This window comes from Pelophylax lessonae (genome assembly GCF_965119305.1).
Source record: "Pelophylax lessonae genome assembly, chromosome: 9".
NCBI classification, from domain to species: Eukaryota; Metazoa; Chordata; class Amphibia; order Anura; family Ranidae; genus Pelophylax; species Pelophylax lessonae.
In genome coordinates this window covers 75,612,468-75,638,771 of record NC_138776.1, presented here as the reverse complement: position 1 = coordinate 75,638,771, position 26,304 = coordinate 75,612,468, and the positions used below count along the sequence as shown (strand labels likewise).

Sequence of the window (26,304 nt, the reverse complement as noted above, 5' to 3'; positions counted from 1 at the left end):
CCTCCTCAGATACAATGCAGTGAGTGAGCACTATCACCCTGAGGCTGAAAAGGTGTAACAACCACGTAAAAAGCCTGGAATCCACATGTAAAAGTAATGCAGTCATCACATCTAGAGACTTTTTGCCTTTGTTTTGGATGCACTTCAAATCTTTACAAAATATCTATTATGATCTTAATTGTCATATGAGGCAGCTTTATTATATATGACATAATAGGTACAAAGTATACCCTATGCAAAATAATATTACATGAAATTAGAGGTAATGTCAACCAAACATCCATTCTATTTTCTAGCCGCTATTAAAACGTTAACCATGGGGTGGGAGGCACGAGAGTAGGTGGAATGCTGCAGGACACACATACTGTCAGTGCTAGGCTCTAAAGAAGCATGTATGCCTCTGGGCCCCATCGAAGAATGGCAATGCACTTGTTGCGTAATGGTTCTCTCAAAGGCAGAGTGTTGGAATGGGAATGAAGGGAATGTAATAAGGAGCACCCTAGGTACAGAGAAAGAAATGGACATAATTCAGGCTTAGGTAACATAGAAGGCAGATAAAGGTCCAGGCAGGCTTAGATGCAAGGCTGGTTGTGCATATTTTATTCATAATACTGAATATTGTCACTGTGAAGAAAATATTAATAAACAGCAGGATGCATGAGACAATCCTTTTACTCTCAGAGAAACCAATAGGAACTTCTCTTAGCTGGGAAAGGTATCATTTAAAAAAAAAGAAAAAACGTTTTCCTGTTGAAAGGACTTTTCTTTCTGCTCCAGCTTTGTCTGCTGTTTGAAGCCCCATACAGTTAAATACTCTTTAGTCTTTTAAAGCCTTTAGGAGGAAAAGACTTATCAGCTTCTGTTTTCAGAGGCACTAAATCTGCATTATGAGGCCATGCAGTTAAAGGGATTTAAAGGCCTGACTTTAAACCTCTTCCCTCTATGTTTATCTGACACTGAATAGCTCCTGTTGCTCGGCTGGAAATGTCGATCTATGCAGCTTTAAGAGGGGATTACAGGCAAGAAAAGAAGCACTTTCCCCCCCATATATATGTTCTAACTTTCCCGTTTCCTACTGTCTGGAGGAGTGGTGGTAGACAATGGTGAAAGATGGTTCCCAAAACCTTGAATAGGGACACTGTTGGTGGTAGCATTCATTCAAAGTGAGCTTCAGTGTATTGTCCACCCCAATCAGCCGATCAGAATAGAGTGTGCTGGTGGCTGCCAAAAGGTTAGCAGTGCTGATGAAAAGAGTTAGTCATTATTCACTGCTTTTACAGAACTCTGCTTTTGTGCCGCTCAGCCCATCATTTCACTATGGAGGTCCGGATCTGCGGCTGGGTGCTCCCTGAAAATGGCCAATCCGTGTGAATGCAATTCCACAAGTAGCAGGGCAGCCTCACATCCAGGACTCGCCCCCGTCATGGAAGGCTGAGATGCCTGAGCACTTTTTTGGCAAATGTCACATTTTAACGATGCCCATCACAACACCTCTGACCCAAAGTTAACACTAAAACTACAGTCATTTTCGCGCCTTTTCTGTCACGCCATCGTGGGAGGTCTGAGGTAGCCCAAAATTAGTTTACTGAAGCACATAGTGTGTGTTACAAGAAGGAAAAATGACAAAGAGGAGGTGAATTCAGCTGGGTTCTACTGTTTGTAAATGAATGCTTTACAGTAGTATGACAATAATGGAAAGACAAAGGAAACGGGATAGTTAAAAGCACAACTGCTATTTAACAAAGGAAAACAGGGATGTTTGCAAAAGCTTGACACACTATGTTTTCAGGTCACAGTAAAGTTTTATGACCATTAAAAAACTATCCCAAGAATGCAGGCCAGGTACATTTTACATTCCAAGGGGATTCAAGGAAACTGCAAATATCCTTTATCTTACAGTAAGACACATGAATATTTCTTACGTTTGTTACATGGTTTAATTACATAGAATTACGCCAATAAAGGAGCAGTAACTATCTAGTAATTTATCAGATTTACTGCATCATCAAAAGATTCATTCTGATATGTTGCTTCATTTTGCCATATTAAATATGTCACTGCATATGTGCAAAGCACAGCGACCTCTAGCAGCCAGAATTTATCTATTTTCTGATCTGAATTCAATACATTTCCAATTTGCTGGTTGCTATTGTACAGATCACTTAACATTTTCTTGCAATGCATTAACGAATAAGCATTAATGAGTTGCTTGTAAAATGTACAGCTCACATTGCCCTGCATTGATAACAATACAATCCAAACACGGGGGGGTTGATTTCTACCCTCTATGGGCACACACCATATTAATGCAGGGATGTAAACTGGGATCATCTAAATTAATTGCTGTATTAGACCCCACCCTTACATGTCATATTTCACAGGGGCAGAACAGGGAGGAAAAAGAAAGAAGAAAAAAAAAAAAAAAAAAAAACAGTGGCTGTGTTCAACAGGCGACTTTTGTATTAAACAAATACTCTGAAAAACTGCAGTGTCAGAGTGGCATGCATGGGGTGAATGGGATAAGCAGCCATTGTCAAGGACCCTGTGTATAACACAGCACAAATAATGACAAAGGCACAGCAGAATGAAAAAAGACATTTGTCTCTGTTATTGTCCAACACATAGGCTGAGTGAATATAACCTCTTCGGCTTGCCCAAGTCACAAGATTTTCCGCGATCATAATGCACAGAAATAATAATAAAAAAAAAAACATTTCTGCACACTTTAAATAGCTTTCAAACAAAGAAAGACATTTGCAAGCTATTTTGAATGACGATCAGCCTAACATTCAAAGCATTTAATTTCTTTTAAATCTTTTACAATGACTAAACTCTGCAGCCTAGAGAGGTTTATAACAATGATAGGCGAGTTTCTTTTTTTCTGCATAAGTGCTGTTTTGCAAGTCACAAGTCTGTTTAAAAACATGCAAAAAAAAAAAAAAAAAAACCATATCATACCCAACATAAAACAACCCCCCCCCCTCCCCATCTGATGATGATGGCGGGTCCATGACCTCCAGGGTTTTGAAGAAGTAGGCTAAATGGCACTGGCAGTTCTTTAGCCTGAAAGACTGAGGACCTCTAGTGGTAGAAAAATACCATGGGGGGGGGGGTGTAGGGAGAGGAAGCTCTGGTGAGAAAGCAAGTATTGTAGCAAAGGCTGCTTTAAATGTTTGCTAATTTTGTACTATTAATTTTAGTTTTTTTGATTGCTGGAGATCAACTTTACACACTTTTAAAATATATATAGAAATATTTAGTAAGTAAAAGGATAGCATGTGGAAAAATAAGAGACACTGTCCGTTATTTTTCCTCCCACTTCCTGTACCAATGACTACCTGTCTCCCAAGTTTCTATCACACAATTTGCACACATTATCACGTTCATATATACAAATATCCAACCTAGCTGATTCTAAAATACTTCTTAAGCTGACCATGAACAGCTTGAGTTTTGGATGAATCGATCTTCATAGGCAAAATTGGAGCTATGGGTGGCCCTGCTGTTACTGTTCGGATGTTTAGAGAGCCGCAGGTGCTGCAGCTGTTCAAAATATAACAGATGGTACTGTGGATTGCGACAGTTATGTTATATAGAGTGGATTGGGCAATCAAGTGAAAGAGAGATATCTAAACTTGTATGGCTAGCCTAATTATGGAGTAGCCATGTAGCCATACATGGCTGGCATTTTTCTCGTTCAGTGTGTGGGCTGAATGACACAAAATCAGGCAATTCTCCAATTGGCAAAACAGCATGAATGGAGGAATTTCAGTTGCTGAGCATTTTATTTAGGTGCCATGGCTGCCTGAATACAAAGGCACTGCCAAACAAGTCCCAATGTAACTCTCTTGTGCTCAGGTGCTATGCTCAGGGAGTGTATCCTAGACTTTGACGACACGTGGGGTCTTGCTGCCCCTCTCAGGACCATGGGTATCCACAAGTACTAGAAGCAACAAAAACAAGAGAAGGGCACACCGACCTAGTGCAATACTATTAAAACAGTTATTGAAGAATAAAAGGTAACATACATCATACTCGCAAACAAATGTAGTAAAAAGCACATGTCAAAATACTGCATAGATGGGTAGCCTTCAGGCCATGAACTAATCCAATGCTGCAGGAAGACCAGCCTAGCCATTACAGATGGCATCTGGTCTTCCTGCAGCATTGGATTCCTCCATGTCCTGGAGGCTACCCATCTATGCAGTATTTTGACATGCGCTTCTTACTACATTTGTTTGCGAGTATGATGTATGTTACCTTTTATTCTTCAAAAAAATAAAAAATATTTTAATAGTATTGCACTAGGTCCGTGCACCCTTCTCTTGTTTTTGTCACTGCCAAACAAGTCACTGGGTCTGATAGGATGCAGTTATGGTTTTCCTGACAAATTTCCACCTGATTCAGATGATTTTCAAATCAACTGTTGCCGGAACTCCTGTTAAAACTCAAACCGTCTTTAGAACGTTTAAGATCTTGTAAAAAAAAAAAAAAAAAAAAACACCCAAGACTGTAGATAATAGTTCTGCTTATCGTATTTGTAAGTGCTTCGCCATATACCTGGGGAATGAACAGGTAAATGTTAACAGAATAGCCTGGAAATGTGATGGTGAGGTAAACTGATCTAAAGGACAAGCAACTGAGAGTCTCTGAATAGTTGGTGCATGCAATGCGAGTCCTACACCATCTGCAGGAAGTCTACAGACAAAAACTTTTTGATAGAGTGGGCAAGAGGAGTGAGAACTTTTGTCTTTTTTTTTTTTTTGCTGTCTAGGTCGTCATTGGGAAGATTTTTTTCTAATTTCCCAGGCTTTACGATGTCCATGCAAGAAGTGGGAGGTGTGGGCATTACTGGGACTTGATGGCACAGACAGCACTAAAAACAAGCCTTATTTGTTTTTTTGAAAATGTGCTTTACTAGTGTTGGAGAGCATTAACATTACCCTCCTTACAGACAGAAAGTGAAGAAAAATATTACAAATAGATGAAAGCAATACAACCCTGACAGGGGCTCTATCCCTTTTTACACTGTATTCAAAACAAAATAAATGTTGGCTTGAAGGGGCTTTAATCGAGGCTAGAAATACTAAAATTATCCAGAGATCTATAGAGGTCTAAAATAACCAGGGTGGTAATAATAAAAAAGTTACCCTAAGACCATTTATAATATTACGATGAAGTCTTTATTTTTCTTACCTTTCTGATCCAAGGTAATGCAGAATATATACAAAATTATGTGTTGTAGCTAATTATATATTTGAGCACTGGCAGATCATGATGATGTCCCAGTTTGGGCTGCCAGCGCACCTAGCCAATGCTAGGTAAGACTGGTGATTTACTAATTTTCTCTTTGAAATAAGTTTTATGGGTTGGTCAGCAGCATGACTTTGGTAACCAGAGGAAGACTAAGAGATTCTACAAAATTTTGTAGGTTGTCTAGACTCCCAGTGATAAGTTTAGTCCACCAGATATTAAACATTTTTTAAGGAAGCCAAGCATATAAATAAACAAAACAAGAAGTGTAAAAAATTATCACATTACCTATTTAAAACATAACTTAGAGCCTTCTGCCGTATTCCTGAGTAGGTGGATGGGCTAGATTCCCAAGCAATTAAATTGGAAGCATCGTGAAAAAGATGAATGTTCACCAAATCAAAGGCACTGTATAGGAGGAAGAAGGCAACTGTTAATAGTGAAATGATAGCTAACAGTATACTCTGCAGTGCAACATATGAATTCACTCTAATGCCCCATACACACGTGCAGATTATCTGCGGACTTTTGTCTGCAGACTTACCAAAACCATATAATATGAGGTCAAATGTAAACACTTTCAATTTGTATGCAATCTGGCAGGCCCTTGCACTACATAAAAAAGGTAAGTCTGCAGACAAAAGTCTGCAGATAATCTGCACGTGTGTATGGGGCATAAGAGTTGAGGAATAGAATGTCAGAAAATTAGATAAAGTAAATATTTAGACCAACCTTTCTCAATCAGGTTTCCTTGACCCTCCCAAATGCATTGATGCATAGTTCTGGGGTCAGCACCTATTGGCAGAACCAGTTGCATGAATCCAATAATCTTTTTAGCTACCTGTAAATGTGGCGTTCTGACCACTAGTGTAAGGGGGGGCATTCTTCCAACTGGTAACCAATGCAAGGTGCCTTTGTTCCACTAACCTCCCATAAATTGTTGTTAGCAGGGGTTCTCCAAGACCTGAAAATTTCAAGAGTTCCCCTCGGATAAACATTTTGAGAAAGGCGGAATACCAGTTTCTGAACTCTTTGGTGATTCAGATGTTAAATGTAAAGGCATAACACTGAATTCCAGTACAAAATGTAATCTGGTGTTTAACTTTATGTGTTATTAGACACTTAAAAATTCAGGGAATCTAAAGCTGCCAGAAATAAATGAGAATGTAATCAGAATATAAGCATGGTCTGTTACCATGTTTAGAAAATTCACAGGAAATTACTACTGCCTATATAAACGGCAAATTACTTCTACTGTGCTGTCATGTTAATTTAAAAGGCAAGTTAATGTCACTGCTGAGAGGGCTGACATGTTTCCCCCGTCTTTCTTCCGGGTTTGCTCACTTAGGCTGTATGATTGGCTGGAGCTGCAATGACATCACTCTCACGTATGCGCAGGGGAGCCCTCAGTTCCGGCACAAAGCTCTTAAGTTCCGGCAAGGTATGCAGGATATTCAGAGCACAAGTGCCAGTGATGTCACTAGCTGCATGCAGGGTGAATATCTCCTAAACGGTGCACATTTAGGAGATATTAATTTTACCTACCGGTAAGCCTATAATAAGGTAAAGATTACCAAGCTGGGTTTACAACCGCTTTAAGCCTAGTACACAGGGGACAAATGTCAGGCGACATCGGCCTGTTCAATAAAAACTGGCCAACGTTCGGCCCGTGTGTATTGCAGCTGGTCCGACAGCATGCTGGAAAACCAGTGGCCGACCGGCTCCCGAACACGCTCTTCAGCCCAATGGCTGAGAGCGCTGATCGGATTGTTCTGGTGGGGGGGGGGAGGGGCTCCCCCTATCAGAACACAGCAGCTTAGAAAGGGGGGTCGCTGTACTAACATCGGATTGTTAGTACAGCAGGTCCGACCCGTGCGGTCAGTTTTTTTGGGTTGAATGAAAAAAAAAAAAAAACACGCATGGTGTGTACTAGGCTTTAGGGTCACAGACGTCATTTTTCATACAACTTGGGGAAAAACAATGCCACTCCTATTTCAATCACACCACACAAAGGTTAACTGAAATATTGTTATTGTGCACTGTCATTTTGGTTTATTTTCCATTGCAAATTTAGCTTCTAACTAGAGGTCTTCATCCCATAAATACTGCTCTTCAATAACTTGTCCATAACATTTTTTATAGACAATGTGCCTTGAAACTGATAAAGCAGTTAAACTTCTACGGATCTTGAATTTTGCAAACTAAAGGTATCCACACTCACAACTTATATCCTGTTTGTGTAAGTGGAATGTCAGATATTTTGAAAATAATAAAATGTATAGAAAAAAAAAATACTAAAAACATATCTGCAAGCAGCGGTTTGTGATCAGTCAGAGAGATTCTACCTAAAGTTTGTGAAAGTCACACAAAGCATTTGAAATATGGCCTGTGGTCCCTCATGGCTACTATAGACCTAGGGGCCCATTTCCACTGGTGAAGTGCCTAAACACGTGTAGGAGTTCTTAACTACTACCAAGCTCTGTGGTATATTATGTGGCAAACATTTCTGTAGGTTCATTTTTTTTATGCATTCTGGTCAACTGAAAATCAATGGGCTATCCTACTGCAAAGCACGTAAGCAAGTGTTAACACATCAGTGAGAATAGGCCCCAATTAATTCTGATATTTTAAATTTACCTGTAGTCATTTGACCTCTACATCCACTTAAAACCCCCCAGGTACACTGTCCGTTACCTCCAGATTAGCTACGTGTCAGTCTGTTAGGCCTATGACATTACTTTATGCCAAAAAAGGAACTTTGAATCTGAGTCGTACATACTAAAAATTGGTATCTTCCAGGCAGCAAAAAAAGCTTTTTGTTTACCGACAGGGAAGAATAATTTGAAAACATACAAATGACTATCTTTTTCTTTCTAGAAAGTGAAATTGTGACTGTGTAAAGATATGATTAATGAGGATTTAATTAAACGCCACATTTCCTTTAATACTGGTTACCTTCCTTGAACTATTCATCCGCAAGATCTTGCTTTGATTTGAAATGTTCAGAACCAAGGCAGGTTCTCAATCATAAAAATGCCTTTGTTTTATGACAATATCTGTGTGCCATAGATCTTACGCAACGTACCAGTCTGTAATACACCACCGCGTTCGAATAAAGCCTTTCCTAGATGATTTGCTCTGTAAAATAAACACAATATGGAAGAGGTTTGATTAATATAGTGCAGCAGATGTGTTGCTAATTAGGAAAAAAAAATATGTGATTAATTTCACAGCTTGGAGAATAGACAAACTTGGTTAGTGTCTCAGGAGTTTATTTTTTGATATCAGTCATACATGGCACAAAAGCAAAATGGTGGTACAACAATAAAAGCTCTGGTAGTAATGGATGATTTCCTGCTACATGTGAAACAAATTAGTATATCACTAAAAATATCCAGTTCTCTGTATCATCTGCAACCAGATTGTATAAAGCTCCTAACATTCTGAAGCCGCCCCCCCCCCCCCCCAACGCATCTTGTGTTGTATGCATGCTGTATCACCAATCAAGTTCAAACTTCAAGTATCCATATTTGGGATGATTCCTACTGATTGGAAGAGACTAAAAATAGCCTTTATAGATCTATAAATGCATGTGCTCATTTAGCCTATTTAAACAGAAACAGTTGCAACTATACCAGTAATCCAAAATGGCGGCAGCTTTGCTACACACAATGACGACAATAAATCCACAAACCCATTTGGTTACTTTATGGACCACTTAATACTTATCAGTTTTTTTAACCTTTTCAGTCAAGGCACCCTTAAGAACTGTGCACAATCCTGGAGCACTCTGAGTCTGAGGGCCCATTCACATCAGGAGTGAAGCCCTAAAATGTATTCCGTGCGGTAGAGTTCAGTGATCTTCGATGGTTACTCTTCTCCCTCCAAATCCCCCCTCCTAGCACTCCCCTCTCCAAATCCCCCCTTCTAGCACAATTCCCCACCACCTTGCACAAACCCCCCTGCTCTAAAATCCCCACTCCTAGCACAAATCCCTCAAACCCCCCCTCCTAGCAAACCCCCTCCCCCAGCCTAGAACTCTACCCCCATCCCCCTTCTAGCACAAATTGTCCCAAATCCCCATTTCTAGCACAAACCCTGCTCCAACCCCAACCCCCCTGCCCCCCCCCCCACCACCATCCCCTCTCCCAGCACAATCCTTTCAAACCCCCTCCCCCCCTAAAACACAAATGTGGGCTGTGCTCAGTTCTTGCTCTGCCCCACCCACAATTTATGCTGCCCGTACAGGAGCAGTATTGGGAGGAGATAATGGCAGTAGTAAATTCCTTAACTCCCGTGCACTGCGACTCTGCAGAGAGAGAGAGAGAGAGAGCACAGCCCGCATGTCTCTATTCCTTGTACTCTACCTCCTACCGACATGTCCTTAACAACCGATGAGGTCATCGGTTGGTAGGACGCAGGTGGGCGGCACTACAGCTTTCTGCTTTGCTGGCAATAGTACACACAGCTGCAGGGAGGAGGAGTAGAGATGTGCAATGCTGTGCTCTCTCTATTTTCGCAGAGCATGGGGGTTAACACACGGGAGTAGTGCTCAGATCGGGATGTGGCCGAGGTACCCCTGAGGACTCCATGCGGCACCCTGGTTGAAAAACCCTGGCTTACATGAATACACCTAGAATAGCAATCAGCTTGTTAAGTGCAGGAAATGCAAATGTGTACAAACATACAACATGGGATCTTTTTTTAAAGTAGAGCAATAACTGCCCTAACCAGAACACAGTAGTAGGAAGACCTTACAAGTAATAGGATTTCTTTTTTTTAATACCTGCCTCAGTAATGTAAAAGGAAGCTGCAATCAAGGTGGGACTGTCAAGCAATATTTCTTAAAATGGAAACAAACCCAATAATTCAGCAATTTAAAAAAACTGTTAGTTACATTCCTGACATATGTTGGGAAAGTAACTGTCACATTGGTTGTGCTCTCAGCCAAACTGTCAAACCATCAAAAGGTTGGTGTCATAACTGATCACATGCAGCACCATCAAAGTTGCAGATCAAAGGCCAAGTGGCAGCTTCCTTGGCAGCAACTATACACACATTTTGTTTCTAAAATATCTATCATGATTGGGAAAGCTGAGAAAAAATTACCAGGATATGATAGCATAGGTAAAATCGGATTTTTGTAAGATCTTACCATAAAATCCTTTTCTCTTAAGCTCATTGACAGACGTAGTCTTCTTGATTCACAAGAACTGGGTTATGTTGTCTCCGCAGGAGCAGGACTAGGCAGAAAGAAAAAACGTTCTGGCTCCACCTTAGGGGCAGTCCCTGAGGGTATATCCTCCCTCTCTCTGCTACAAGGCATCAGTTCTGTCACAAAGCAGCAACAGAGAATTTAACCCAACCCAACTCAATGATAGAGGGGCGGGTACTACGTCTGTCAATGAGCTTAAGAGAAAAGGATTTTACGGTAAGATCTTACAAAAATCCGATTTTCTCTGTCGCTCATTGACAGACGTAGTCTTCTTGATTCACAAGAACTGGGACATCCAGAAGCAGTGCCACAAATGAGGGGTGGGATTGACCGAAATCAAAATCCAATCTAGAAGGCCCAACCGGTGCCAAACTAGAAGTTTTAAAGGCTCATTATAAACAAAGAATGAGACTCAAATGAAAGTTTCCAACGGAAAAAAACCCTCGAGGCAGACCACTGGTCTCCTCAAATGGCGGCCTGCAAAACCTTGCGGCCAAACGAGGCATCAGACGATGCCATTACATCAACTTTATAATGTTTTGTAAAGGTATGCACCGACGACCAGGTAGCCGCCTTGCACACCTGGACCACTGACGCCTGATGGCGAAAAGCCCATGATGCACTAAGTGCCCGAGTGGAGTGCGCCTTAACAGGGAACGGGGGCTCCCGACCCTTAATAGAATAAGCCTGTACCACCGTCTGTCTGATCCATTTGGAAATAGTCGCGGCAGATTCAAGCAACCCCTTTTTGGGTCCATCCGGGATCACAAAAAGTGAATCCGTCTTGCGAAACGAGTCTGTCGTTTTCAAGTATACCCTGATTGCCCGGACCACATCCAAGGAGTGTAAAGCAAACTCCCGAGGATGACTGGGCTTAGGACACAGGGAAGGTAATACAATTTCTTCATTCAGATGAAATTCTGAAACCACTTTTGGTAGGAAGGATGGATTCGGACGAAGAACCACCTTATCTCTATGAACCACCAGATATGGGGAACGACAAGATAAAGCGGCCAGTTCTGACACCCTGCGTGCAGAAGTGATAGCCACCAAGAAGGCCACCTTCTGGGACAACGTAGGTAGAGGAATCTCCCTAATATCTTCAAAGGGAGGTTTCTGAAGAACAGACAATACTAAATTAAGATCCCAGGGTGGTAACGGCGCGCGCACTGGCGGAGCCAGATGTCGCACCCCCTGGATGAAATTCCGCACCAAGGAATGAGTAGCCAAAGGCTTCTGAAAGAAGATAGCTAATGCTGAGACCTGAACCTTGATAGTGCTCAAGGCCAGTTTCTGCTCAACCCCTTGTTGCAGAAAAGCTAATATTCGGCTAACCGAATAAGACCGTGGAGGGAACCCCAGAGGTTCACACCATGCAATGTAGGACTTCCATGTACGATGATAAATCTTTCTGGAAGTCGCTTTCCTTGCTTTAACTAGAGTAGGAATAACTGAAGCTGACAAACCCTTGTCCTTCAGCACCTGGGTCTCAATAGCCAGGCCGTTAAAGCCAGCGATCGTAAAGCAGGATGGGAGATCGGTCCCTGAGACAGTAGGTCCTCCCTGAGAGGAAGTCTCCACGGGACGTCCGCCACCAGTCTGACCACGTCGGCGTACCAAGCTCGGCGAGGCCAGTCCGGAGCTACCAGGATTACTGGAATTCCTTCCTCCTCTATCCTGCGAAGAAGTCTTGGCAGTAACCCGAGAGGAGGGAAGGCATACATTAGCTGGTATTGCCCCCACGGGGCGATCAGTGCGTCTGCGGTCTCTGCTAGAGGATCGCGGGAGCGAGCCACGAATCTCTGTACTTTCCTGTTGAATCGTGATGCCAACAGATCCACATCCGGGGTGCCCCAACGTAGGCACAACTGGTGGAAAACTTCTGGATGGAGGGACCATTCCCCCTGATCCAGAGTCTGACGGCTGAGATAATCTGCCTGCCAATTCTCCACCCCCGGAATGAATACCGCAGAGATAGCTGGAACAAATCGTTCCGCCCAGCGAAGAATGCAAGCCACTTCTTTGGCCGCTCGGACACTCTTGGTGCCCCCCTGGTGATTGACATAAGCCACGGCCGTGGCGTTGTCCGACTGGATCCGAACCGGGCTGCCCTGGAGCTGCTCGGTCCAGTGAATCAGACAAAGTTTGATCGCTCTCAGTTCCAATACATTTATCGGCAACCTGGATTCTTCCAGGGACCAAAGTCCCTGGACAGATAACTGACCGAGAATTCCTCCCCATCCGGATAGACTGGCATCCGTGGTCACTATCGTCCAATATATTGGCAGAAATGACTTTCCCTGGCTGAGCATCGGAGACCGAAGCCACCAGACCAGAGACTCGCTGGTCTGTTTGCTCAATCGGATCAGATTGTCCAGGGATTCCGATTCCATCTGAGAAGAATCTCTTGCTGAAGAATTCGGGTATGGGACTGGGCAAATGGGACTGCTTCGAAGGAAGCCACCATCAATCCCAGAACCCTCATGCAAGTTCGAAGAGAAGACCAGCTGTTGGATAGTAACAACTGGACTGCTGATTGAATCTTCCGGAGTTTCCCTACCGGAAGGAAAACTCTTGACCTGACTGTGTCTAGAATTAGACCCAGATATTCGAGCCTCTGGGTGGGAACCAGAAATGATTTTTGCTGGTTCACCAGCCACCTGAATTCCTGTAAAGAAATTATAGTAATTTCTATGTTTTGTAGCAGAGTCTGAGGAGACTCTGCATGAAGCAGGAGATCGTCTAGGTAACCTAGAATCGATATGCCTCTTTGGCGCAGTAGTGCCAACATTGGGGCCAACACTTTCGTGAAGACCCGAGGAGCCGTGGCGAGACCGAAAGGTAACGCCACAAACTGATAGTGGTTCTCTTCTACGGAAAAGCGTAGAAACCGCTGATGTCCTGCGAAAATGGGAATGTTAAGATAGGCGTCCTTGATGTCTATGGACGCTAGGACATCCCCTGGATGCAGGAAGGCTGCTACTGTGCGAATGGATTCCATCTTGAATTTCCTTATGTTGAGAAAGGAATTGAGTGCCCTTAAGTCCAGAATTGGACGCACTTTGCCCTCTTTCCTGGGTATTGTAAATAGGTTTGAATAAAACCCTTGAAAACGTTCTGTCCAAGGAACGTGGACTACCACTCCTTGTTGTAGTAAATCCGTGACTGCTCTCCGCAGATCTTCTAAACGATCCGGGGATAGTCGGATATTGGAAGGGAAAAATCGCGCCGGTGGGAGAGATCGAAACTCGATCTTGTACCCTGACCTTATGACTTCGCAAACCCACTTGTCCGGGATTCTGGAAAGCCATGGATCCGGGAACCGGCGAAGACGTCCCCCCACCCCAATTATGGGTGGGGGCGCACCTTCAGGCCTTGGACGATTTATCTTCAGGTCTGGAGGGGGCGGGCTTTTGCTTGCCCGACCAACGTCCCCTGAAGCCTCCTGAAGGAGCTTTGGAGGACTTAATTTTTTCACCCGCGGGACGAAAAAACTTTTTGTGAGCAGAGAAAGAAGGCCCTCGTCTTTGACGAGTTCCTTTACCCTTAACATTTTGCGGTAAAAAGGTGCTCTTTCCACCCGTGAGATCCTTAATGATCTCATCCAAGTTGGCTCCAAATAGACGCTCTCCTAAAAAGGGGATATTAGCCAATGCTTTTTTGGAACCTTGGTCGGCTAACCAACCTTTTAGCCACAGTGTACGCCTGAGAACCACTGCTGAAACTGATGCTCGCGCCAATAATGGAGTGGCGTCTAACGCCGCATCACACACAAACTGTAACCCCTGTATCATTTGTTCCAACAAATCTGATACCGCCTGAGGGACCTCTTCCAAGTCCCGGCGTAACCACTTGGTCCATTCAGTTACAGTCTGCGAAACCAGACCAATAGCAATTATTGGTCTGAAAGCTGATCCAATCAAGGAAAACATGGTGCGAGACATAGCTTCTATCTTGCGATCCACTGGATCTTTAAAAGACGGAGCGTCTTCTAAAGGAATAACCGTGGCTTTATTCAATCTAGCAATTGGTGAATCCACCACAGGTGGTTCTGTCCATCTCTTAATGAGGGTTTCCTCAAACGGATAACGCCTGTTAATGCGTTTAGAAATAGCAGAGGTGCGTTTTTGCAGACTCCATTCTTCTTTGATTGGATTGCCAAAACATTTGGGCAATGGAAAAACCTTCGCCACTTTCATGCGTTTTTTAGTCCCAAAAGGGATTTCAGTTTCAGCTATTTCCGACGGAATACCCTGTAATCTTAAGGTTTCTTGAACAGATACAATGAGTGCGTTTACCAACGCTTCCTCTCGGGCTATGGCTGATGCCGAAACATCCTCCTCACTGTCTGAAGAGACAGTACCCGAGACACCAGTCCCAGATGAAGTACCTGCAACTGCAGAAATAGGCTCAGAGTCTGAATCCGAAGTTTCAGATAATAAAGGGTTAGGCGGGGGTCGCTTTCTTGCGCCCTGTCCCTGACAAGCCACTTCCACCCGGGACACAAAAGTTTCCATAATAGCTGACAATGATTCAATCCTAAGCGGGTTGCTGGAGGATCCTGCAGACACCTCGAGGGGATCCGGTGGAGATACATGAGTGGCAGGGTCCATGTTAATTCAGGACACCTCTGCAAGAAAAAACAAAAAAAAATTTTTTTTTTTTTTTTTTTAAATCAAAAAAATACCTCTTTTTTTTTTTTATGTGTCTCCCCCTAGCGCAATAGCGACCCTCAGAGTACCTGCTTCTCGATCCCCAAGAGAGAGAGAGGGACCCCCAAGGCTCACCACCCGATGCAGAGAAGTTTCCAACCAACTGCAGTCAGCGTCTGTCTTTTACAGATTGGAAAGAGCTGTGTTCGTTTTCCCGGGTAGAAGGACGTGGCTCCGCCCCCTGTGTACGCCTTCCGGCGTTCCCAGCTCTCCACGAGGTAGCTGGGCTCATCAAACATGGCCGCCCCCATACAGGAGACAATAGACTCCAAAAACATGGCGGCCGGCGTGACCTGAGGACATACATGCACCTGGTCTACGGCAAAATGGCGGTGGACCGCCGAAATCGTTTTTCCCAGCACATCCACCTGCATCTCTGCTAAGTGGCGGTTTATCGATCTGCAGGAGGTACACTACAATTAAGGTAGGATTATACCTCCTATGTCTGCTGTAATACTACAGTCTGCTGGGTAGAGTGTTAGCTCTCAAACCAAGTCCACTTCCCACCAAACACATACTGTATTTACAAGGGGGACTTTTAGTGTCAGATATATACTGACCATGTATGGAGGGGCCCATAATTCATACTGCCTCATAACGAGGAAAAAAGGGAACGTTTACTCACCATACCAAACCGACAGGCACCCTCTCTTCACAATACCCTCTCCACCGGGGTGGGGGGTTGTGGACCACTCCGGACGCCTCGACTCTCTGGTTCCTGGCGTCCAAGCGAGATTTTTAACTCGCAAGGTCAGTCCCTCCAATGGGACTCCGTCGCGGCCGACCCAGCGCGGAGCTCTGGTCTGCACGCGCTCGTAGGCAGAAACCGGAGTGACCACTGGATCTCAACATCCAGCCCGTCGCCCGGCCCTGCATACTTACTTGAATGTGTCGCGGCCGACCAAGCGCAATGCAATGGTCTGCGCGCGCTCGTAGGCCGGCTGGGGTGACCACTAGTGTCGCCCAGTCCGGCGTATTTGCTTGAAGATCTCACAGGAAAAAAAAAAAAAACACTGGAGAAAACTGCCTAAAAAAATATTTTTTCTAAGAAAAAATCTTGCCAGGACCCAAAAGATCCCAGCAAGGAACTTAGGTCCTTACTCCTGACTAGACAGAAAAAAACTGATGCCTTGTAGCAGAGAGAGGGAGGCTATACCCTCAGGGACTGCCCCTAAGGTGGAGCCAGAACTTTTTTTCTTTCTGCCTAGTCCTGCTCCTGCGGAGACAACATAACCCAGTTCTTGTGAATCAAGAAGACTACGTCTGTCAATGAGCGACAGATAAAATATGTTTTTAGAAGACTTGTGAATAGGCTTTAAAGTGATGGTAAAGTTTTAATTTTTTTTTTCATTAAAATAACAAACATTATACTTGCTCTGCACAGTGGTTTTGCGCAGAGTGGCCTGGAAGCCTCCTCTTCTCGGTTCCCCCACTGGAACTCCTGGTGCCTCCCTCCTGTCGAGTGCCCCCACAGCAAGCAATGCCTATTCACACATGGAGCTGAAGCTTGGCCCCGCCCCCCACTGTCTCCTGACTGGCTCACTGGCTGTGCTTAACAGCAGCGGAAGCCAATGGCTCTTGCTGCTGCCAATAGCCTATCAGGAGTGCGAGTCCCTGTAGAGGCAAGGCTCTCATAGATATTTCTGGAACCAGAGGGGGCTCAGGTAAGTATTAGGGGGGCTGCTGTACACAAAAGGTTTTTTGCCTTCATGAAGGTAAAAAACCTACTGCCTTTACAACCATTTTAACGCATATACAATAAAGTTTGTCTGTAACACCACAGTTTTGCTACACATTGATTAAAACTGGGTTAGCATATAGTAGAGCACCTTACTCACCTTTTGACATTAGTCAACACCTTTAGCCAAAAAAAAAAAAAAAAAAAATGAATCTTAGAAGACTTTTTTTTTAGCACATTGTAAGGTCAGAATGAGTCCTTATCAGTGTCCATGACAGCAAGATATGTGAACCTTGACACAAAACGTCCGGGACTCAATAATCTTATCTAGGACAAAATATCACCTGTTTTAAAAGCCATTCCTTATTGATTTGTAAAATAAATTGCTGGCAATTGTAAAGAAACTATTCAATGTTATACATTGTCTTATCAAATTTTTGCATGAATCCAACATCATAAAAAAGCAAAAGGAGTCCCAGCCCACGTTGTGTCCAGATATTATTCACAACAATAAATGGTGGCCCACTTAAACAAATGTATCCTGTATTAATTTTGAAATTGTTCAACACATTGCTTTTGCAGGAATGGAAAAAGTCACATGCATGATTATCCTGCAGGGGGATAAATCTGCAGAACCCAAAGAACTACAAATTCTTATAACCTATTCTTACTGGCAAACATTTAATGGCTCCTGCTAAGCCACTGACCACTCACTTGTAATTGACTGCTGGGCAATAAACTGTCAGCCTTCAGATGAGGAGCACCAGTTCAAACTGCCTTATAGGCTTCATGCACACTGGATGTTTGGCTCCGGTGCATGAGGCTACAGCATTTCGCTGTGGCTGGAGGGCACAGATGCCCACAGTCCAGCCCAGCTGCCTGAAGCTTGTCAAACACTAAGAGAGTCTGACAGCTACTGTGACTTGACAGGGCTGGGCGGTGCACCTAGCAGTATTTACGCTTAGGGCAGTATGCACCCAAGGACAAATACCCAGGGCAAAAGCAGTCTGCAATCAAGTCATTTATCCCTGGGTGCATACTACCCTAACAATGGAAGTTCCAATGAGCTCACAGTCCAGCTCAATTCAGCCATAGCAGGTGTCAGACTCTCAGAGCTCAACAGGTTGCTGGGAGTGGGGCTGGGTGGTGCACCAATGCCCTCCATCCACAGCTAAACCCCTACCCTCATGTACTGGGGGCCAAGTACCCAGTGTGTATGAGGGCATGGAGAGATTCTTTTTCCAGTCAGCTTAAAGCTGGCACATTACAAAATTACTTCAGGTTACAGAAATTTTTAAAGAGGTAAAAATGTCCAAATCTTGATTATTGCAGGTAACTCAAACTGTTGAAGCCACAGGATTCGCACAACCCAAAAGTTTTTAGGTCATCAACCGTAGTCCATTTTTTAACCCCTAGCCATCCACATAACACAAAGGTCCCAGAAAGAGACTGAGCTGTCAGACAGCTTCAGGGATCTAGTAATGATTTGGTGTTGGTGTGACCAGCTACTGATAATAGGGCCACTGACAGCTGATCCAAGTGGTCACATGACCAGGCAGTTCCCCCCCATCTTCCACTCCCCCCCCCCGGTGTAAAGATCCTGTTAAATAAATGCTGGGGCTAGTCAGGTTGGGGTTAAAGACTTATCTTCCTTTACCATACAGAGAGTTTTGTTTTCTTACTGATTCAACTGGACCTACAGATGTGTACTGATAATGGGGATCGCCATAATTACTAGTCACAATGGTTGTGCTTTGCTGCTAGCTCCTACAATGCAGGCAAAATCACTGAAAACAATGCACTCCCTATGTGGCTGATATATTGACAACGATTTAGTAGAAGCAGGGGGGTTACACTGAGCCAAAGATGTCCCACTAGTGGAATTATTATGACCATAATAGGTAAGGAAGTAAGAAAAGTGTAAAAGTTAAAAATTATTATAACACTGCAAAAAAAAAAAAAAAATGTATTATTTATATATATATATATATATATATATATATATATATATATATATATACATACATATATACACACACACATCTCTATATCATACATTAATGGTGATCTTTGTTACACCCAGAACTAGGGTAATTGAAGGTGAGGCTTTCTGTATGTCAGAAGAGACTAATATGAAAGTAATATTGCAGTTAATACAAAGGACAGGGCTGGCGATACCATGGAAACCACAAATAATGTTTACTGAAAGATAACCTCAACAGTAATGTTATAATTGGAAAGTAGTGATGTCACCAATTACTATGACTATATCACTTAAACACTGATTGCAAGGAAAATGTAGTCCAAAGATACAGCTAGATCCATATTAATCTGTACAGTCATCCTAATAAAAGATACATAAACCCAATCACACGTATCTCATATAGACTTTCAGGTGTCAAAACAATTTCAAACGTCATTTAGATTTACTAATGTAGTTTTCATTAAACGATTATCTGGTGATTTGGCCATAAAGTTTCTTTTTTCAAACACTTCCCTTTAATTAAAAAGGTGAGGACACAATGTTCTTCTGCATTGGTCACTCTACCATCCACCTCCCAAAGGGGACTACAAGTGATCATGAATACTGCACAGGCATGTTCCACTGTTGTAACCAACAGGAAACCCGTCCTGAGAAATTATGTGCGGTTTCCTTAAGTGCATGAAAACAAGATATCTACAAAAAAGGCTGCAGGAGATCAGCAAAACTGAGACGCAACAAACGGTGAAATCAAATGGAAAAACAGTATTAAAAAAAAAAAAAAAAGACAAGTTATGATAGACATGGTTTGACAAATGAAATGCCATTAAATTACCATTTAACATAGTATAAAGAGACACTGAGCTTTGACTAAAGAAAATTCTATTCCGCTATGTATTCTTAACTCTGAAAATTCCATTCTATTGCTCTCAACTGCCTCCAAATTCCTTGTTTTGCTGCTGTGATCTGACTGTTAGAGGGTGACTACATTCATTCTCCATGCCCCCCTCCCGTAAATAAAGCCGGCCTTAGGTGGTGCAATTTTCTTTCCTGCAACCGCTGACTGTGTTGATGGGGTAATCCCTCCCGCAGTGCTTTTGTGTTCTCCCGGCAGGGGGGTGGGGGAGCCGTCCTGCTGTGAGAACCCAACGTGATTATTGCTAGCGTCTATAGCAGTCCCCAATTCTGATTCTACTCAAGCAAATCGATAGATCGACTTGGGTACAAATCAGCCTGCCCATACATGGTTCGAATTGAACTGGACGGGATTCAAACTGTCTATGGCTGGCTTAAGAGTGCTGCCACCCGGGGGGCGTGGCCTGGCGCAGCATGTGAGAGGACGTGTGTGAGAGGAGCTCCGCCGGACCGATATCCTTCACCGCTAATCCTGCAGCCCTTCGGGCACGATAATCCTTCCTTCACCTCCCGCACACCCGCGGCACCGACCTCCGCATGTCTCCGCCGAAGAAAGGCTCTGAAGCTGCGGCAAAACTGGCTGCATTCCGGAGGCTGGAGAAGGAGGCCCCGATCCAAGATGGCGCCGGCCCGTCGCTCGTGGTGGAGGAGCCTGAGAGCCCTGCTACATCCAAGGTTTTGGAAGCGATTGCTACTTGCCAGACCATGCTGACTACTAAAATCGAGGAGGTGAAGGTAGATATATCTTTGATGCGTCAGGATATGCAGAAGCTGAGGGACAGAGTTGGTGAGGCTGAACACAGAATTAGTGAGGTGGAAGACTCCCTCCCCCCATTGCAAAGCTCCTCAGACAGGCTGCAGCAACAAGTACACCTTATCCTCCAAAAACAAGATGACATGGAGAATAGGCTGCGCCGCTGTAACCTGCGGTTCATTGGCCTCCCGGAGGGCTCTGAAGGTGCTGACCCCTCATCATATTTGGAACAATTGCTCACTCAGACTTATGGCAGAGAATCCTTTTCACCCACTTTTGTTGTGGAACGTGCACATCGCCTCTCAGGGCGCCCCCCCCCTCAGGGTGCACCCCCCCGCACGTTCATCGCTAAATTCCTGAACTATCGGGACCGAGATGCCATATTGCGCCTGGCCAGGGTTAAGGGGAACATTCCATTTGGAAATCACAAAATAGCGATTTTCCCCGACTTCTCTGCTGAGGTCCAGAAGCGCCGCAAGAGCTTTTTGGAGGTCAAACGCAGACTGCGTATCAAGAATATCAAATACTCCATGTTGTATCCGGCCCGTCTTAGAGTGGAGGGCGAGGACCGAGCCCATTTCTTTGAGGATCCGGAAGCCGCCATCTCCTGGCTAGAAGGACTGGAAGTTAGACCCTGACCACCTTGCCCTGGCGACTTCATGATACTCTCTCCCTGATGGCCTATACCTTAAGCTGCTGCAAGGGTGGAGGAGGGGTTTTGTAGATCCTGTGGAACTCAAGACTTTGCATCCCCCTTCCCCCCCCCCCCTCCCCCCTCATTTTCCTGCACTATTGCTCCTGTGTTTGACCGGCGGAGCGCCCTAGCTCCACAGATGGAACTGATTTCTCTGTTCTCTTCCTATGGACTTCCACCTGCCCATAGGCTTTGCTACCCAGCGATACACCTGTTGGTTTTCGCCCCCTACACCCGCTGAGGCGTGTGTTTGTGCCCAACTCCCCTGTTGCCCCCTGCGACTTCTGCTGGACCTGGGCCCCCGGGCCCCCTTGTTTATTCTATTTGTATTTTGCTGTATTTTTGCTGCATACCTTGGGGGTCCCTGGCCTCCTGATCTTGCTCTTTCCCAGTCGCATGTGGGCCTGTTCTGGTTGAGGCACTTGTTTGGGAACATGCCCGCACAAGTTGGGGTTGGTGCAGGGCAGGGAGGGGGGATTGGGGTGTTACCATTGTTTATGGTTTATATTTGGTACAATCTCTATACTGTTTCTGTTTTATGCACATTGACCTCAAGTAATAATTATTTGCTCTTTTGCTGCCGTTTATCGCCGCTGGTGTGTGACCGTGGACTTGTTGGTTCCGCGGCCTTCCTGCCTGAGATCCTGGGAGCCTCCGCTCCGCGCTCTGTACTACCCCTGCCATGGCCGCATTGAAATTGTTGACGTGGAATGTCAGGGGTATGCGTGATAAGATTAAACGAACGGCTGTCTTTAATGTCCTACGCCGTGTACGGGCTGATATTATAGTTCTGGTGGAGACACATTTGGAGGGCCGTGTACAACAGTCCCTCAAACGTCCCTGGGTTGGTTGGGTGCAGCACTCTGCTTATAGCTCACACTCCAGGGGTGTGGCGCTACTGGTGGCCAAATCGGTACATTTCCAGCTCCTAGGATCTCAGGTCGACCCAATGGGTAGATATGTTTTTCTCAAAACATCAGTCTATGGGGAATTGATGCTACTGATGGCTTTCTATGTGCCCCCCCCTTACTCTGCTGTGATTATTATGGAGGGACTGGCGTTTATGGCACAGAGCCCAGGGGCCCCGGTGATCTGGCTGGGTGACTTTAACAATGTGATGGACTCGGGTCTGGATAGGTCCGGTGGCGCCTCCCAGGTGCCGCCGGGGTCGTCCCCGACCAGGTTCTCCCGATTGTTGGAGAGCTTTGGTTTGGCCGACTCTTGGCGCAGCAAATACCCCGCGCAGCGCGCGTACTCCTGTTTTTCGGCTGCACACCACTCTATGTCACGCATTGATCTGATATTGCTGTCTCGAACCCTGCTCCCCAGGTTACTGACGGCAGGCTTCGCCCCACGGACTCTGTCTGATCACTGCCCTTATTGGATACTGTTGTCCTTGCCCTGCAATAGACCTCCCCCGGCCTGGCGCCTGAATCCCGCCTGGCTCCCCTTGGTGTCGGATGGGAACGACATTGAGGGGACCTGGACACAATTCTTTTCTGACAATGAGGGCACTGCCTCCCCGGCTGCGGTGTGGGAGGCGTTTAAACTGTTCGCCAGATCCACTATGATTTCCAAAATCAAGGCTGTTAGAGCGCGGGCTGCCGAGGAGATCTCCAGGGCAACGACAAATCTAATTGAAGCTGAACAGGCCTTTATGGGGGACCCGACTCCGGCACATGAATCTCAGTATAAATTGACCTCTAAAGTCCTTTCCCAACTTGACTACGAGAGGGCGAAATCTAAGATGTTTTTTCAGAAGCAGAATCTGTTTGCACATGGTGAGCGGGCGGGGAAACTCCTCGCATACTTAGTTCATTGTGAGGATAGGCCCCCGGTAGTTATTACTTTGAAGGATGACCTGGGTAATGAGATCGCTGATCCTGCTGCGGTGACACAGTGTTTCCGCTCATTTTTTAGTACTCTTTACACCTCTAGGGCTCCCGCTGACTGCGCTGACATGCATGACTTTCTGGACTCTATTGACTTTCCCACTTTGACACCCGACCAGTTGGCGACCCTCGAGGCACCCATCTCTGTGGAAGAGATTGCAGCAGCCGTGTCCAAGTTCCCTAGGTCTAAGGCCCCCGGCCTGGACGGCCTCCCGATTGAATTTTTCTCCCAATATTCGGAACTCCTTTCTCCTAAATTATTGGCTTTGTTTCAATCTCTATTCAAAGATGCAACCCTACCCCCTTCTATGCGGGAGGCGCTAATTGTGCTCATTCCCAAGCCGGGCAAGGATGTACACGCCCCAGAGTCTTACCGTCCCATCTCTTTGCTCCCAGTAGACACTAAAATCCTTGCGAAAATTTTATCCCTCCGCCTTAACAAGGTGATCCTTTCACTCATACACTCGGACCAGGCCGGGTTCATGCCTGGGAGGAACACCTCATTTAACCTTCGCCGGTTATTTATGAATCTCCAGGCACGGCACGACGGAATGGGTGGCAGGGTGGTGGTCTCATTGGACACGGCTAAAGCATTTGACTCGGTAGAGTGGCCGTTTCTGTGGACCTGTCTGGACCGGTACGGCTTTGGACCTAATTTTATTAAGTGGGTCAAACTTCTATATAGCGCCCCGGTGGCTAGGGTCCTGGCAAATGGCTGGCAGTCGACCGCCTTCCCTTTATCCCGTGGCACTCGACAGGGGTGCCCCCTCTCCCCCCTGCTGTATGCCCTGGCCGCGGAACCTCTGGCGATGGCCATTAGAGCACATCCCGGGATTCGAGGCCTACGTAAGGGACCGTTGGAGGAGAAGATCAGCATGTATGCAGATGACACTTTGTTATATTTGGAAGACTCTCGGGAATCCCTACTCACGGCCCTTTCTTTAATTGAACGGTATGGACGATTCTCCGGTTTTCAGATAAACTGGGATAAGTCACAAATTCTCCCGCTTGACGAGAGCCCACAGGCAATCACCCCCGCAAGCCCAGCCCTACAATGTGTATCCCGCATTAAATACTTAGGGATTCAAGTGACAGCTAACTCAGCAGATTATGTCCCGGATAACGTTCAACCCCTGTTCCCTCTGCTTAAGGCTAAAATTCAAGTATGGTCCAAATTACCTCTGGGAGTGATGGGTAGAGTCAATTTAATTAAAATGATTCTCCTTCCCAAAATACTTTATGTTGTATGGCACTCTCCTATTTACCTGCCACTCAAGCTGTTTAAACAGATGGAATCACTCCTCAAGACCTTTGTTTGGGGTGCTAACCGGCACAAGATCTCCTGGCGCAAACTCAAGAATCCTACAAACCTAGGGGGATTGGCCCTGCCGGATTTTAATCTGTACTATCTGGCAGCTCAGTTGTCCCAGCTCTTTCACATAGATAAAACGGATAGAGAACGTTTTTTGACCCTGCTCTGCCCTGGGTGGGCTCATCCCCTCGGGGACCCCCTCCTAGTTATCCTTAGGGGTGTCAGGGGCTCGCCGGAGCCCTTGTGCCCCAGATCTCTTCTATACCACTATTGTCGGATCTGGGAGGTGGTAGCGTCCAGGCTTAGGTGCCCTCCGTTTCACACATTCACCCCTCTGTGGCATAACAGCGCATTACGCGAGTTCCTTTCCATCCCTGACCTGTCGATATGGAGCGGGAGGGGTATTCTTCTCCTTAGCCATATCTCCACGACCACTGGTCTGCGGTCTTACGAGGCCTTGCAGGATCAGTTTGCGATCCAGGGCCCCATGCACTACAGATACTTACAGCTCTCCCATGCCTATAGATCTCAATTCCCTGATGGCCCTCCTGAGCTAGAATCGGTTACCACCCTTGAGATTGTTAAAAGTACAGCACCCAGTCACCTTATTTCCATGTTCTACTCCGAACTTCACACACCTTCCTCGACCACCTTGGCTTTTGCACTTAAGACCCGCTGGGAGCGCAGTGTGGGGGCCATGGAGGATGAGGAATGGGAGGATGCCCTGGAGACGTGCCGCAGAGTGTCGCCAAAACTGTCGGATCGCCTAACTCAGACCTTTATAATACACCAGGCTTATCTCACCCCACTTAGACTGTCCACATATCACCCTGACTTGGTCCCTTCTTGTCCTATGTGTGGAGACCCTGACGCCTCCTTCTTTCATCTCTTGTGGAGCTGTCCCCAATTACAGACTCTATGGCAACAAGTAGTCACATTCCTCCATGACAAGATGGGGTCTCCTCTGCAACTCTCCCCTAAGGAGTGTCTCCTGGGGGTTTACCCAGATGGAGAGATGCCCAAATCCACTGTCATATTTCTTCAGGAAACTTTGTTTATAGTACGTAAACTGATAGCCAGGAGGTGGATGAGACCTACTCCTCCTACTCTAGGTTTGTGGATTAAGGAGGTTAATAGTGTCATCCCATTTCATAAACTTTTATATAAACATAGGGGGTGCCCTCAGAAGTTCAACAAGATTTGGGACAAATGGGTGCAGTGCCCTGATACGGCTCGGTAATGCAGTGGGTAACTATTCTATGTTGACCGCCCCTGGTAAATCAATATTTTCTGTTCGAGGGTTGGATCGACGGAGAGCCACTGACTACTGTTTTGTTTTTTACTATGTCTGTTCTGTCTCTCGGTGCTGATCATTTTGTATATTTGTATTTTTGTACCCCAATGTGTTATGAACCTGATTGCAGTTTTAATGCACGGTTTATTTTTGTATTGTACCAAAATTTTAATAAACCTCACTGTTTTGAAAAAAAAAAAAGAGTGCTGCCACCCTCTCTCTCTCACTCCTGAGATGGACTAGGGACTATGGGATGTGTACTGTGAATAGAGCAGTGTACAAGACCACAACTAATATGCACCGTTTGTTCCAAACAGAACTGAGGGTAAAAGTGGAGGTACATGAGCTTACAATGAACATTAAAAGGGAGGCGGAAAAACACAGCCCATCAGTGCCACCTCTCAGTGCCCAGCAGTGCCACCTCTCAGTGCCCAGCATGGCCACCTATCAGTGCTTATCAGTGCGGCATATTAATACCTCATCAGTGCCACCTCATCAGTGCCCCTAAGTGCCACCTCATCAGTGCCCATAAGTGCCACCTCATCAGTGCAGCCTATCAGTGCCCATCAGTGCCGCCTCATCAGCGCACATCAGTGAAGGAGAA

General features: G+C 45.3%; 1 protein-coding gene across 2 annotated transcripts in view; it reads right to left on the bottom strand.

Moving 5' to 3' along the window:
- Positions 1–26,304, bottom strand: part of INPP5A (inositol polyphosphate-5-phosphatase A) — a 734,986-nt gene that overhangs the window by 301,607 nt on the left and 407,075 nt on the right. For both annotated transcript variants that reach the window (XM_082269250.1, XM_082269249.1), the window contains exons 7-8: positions 8,339–8,391; positions 5,542–5,661 (exon numbers count right to left, since the gene is read on the bottom strand). In XM_082269250.1, coding sequence (XP_082125376.1) covers positions 5,542–5,661; positions 8,339–8,391 — 173 coding nt within the window. The remainder of the gene's footprint in view (positions 1–5,541; positions 5,662–8,338; positions 8,392–26,304) is intronic.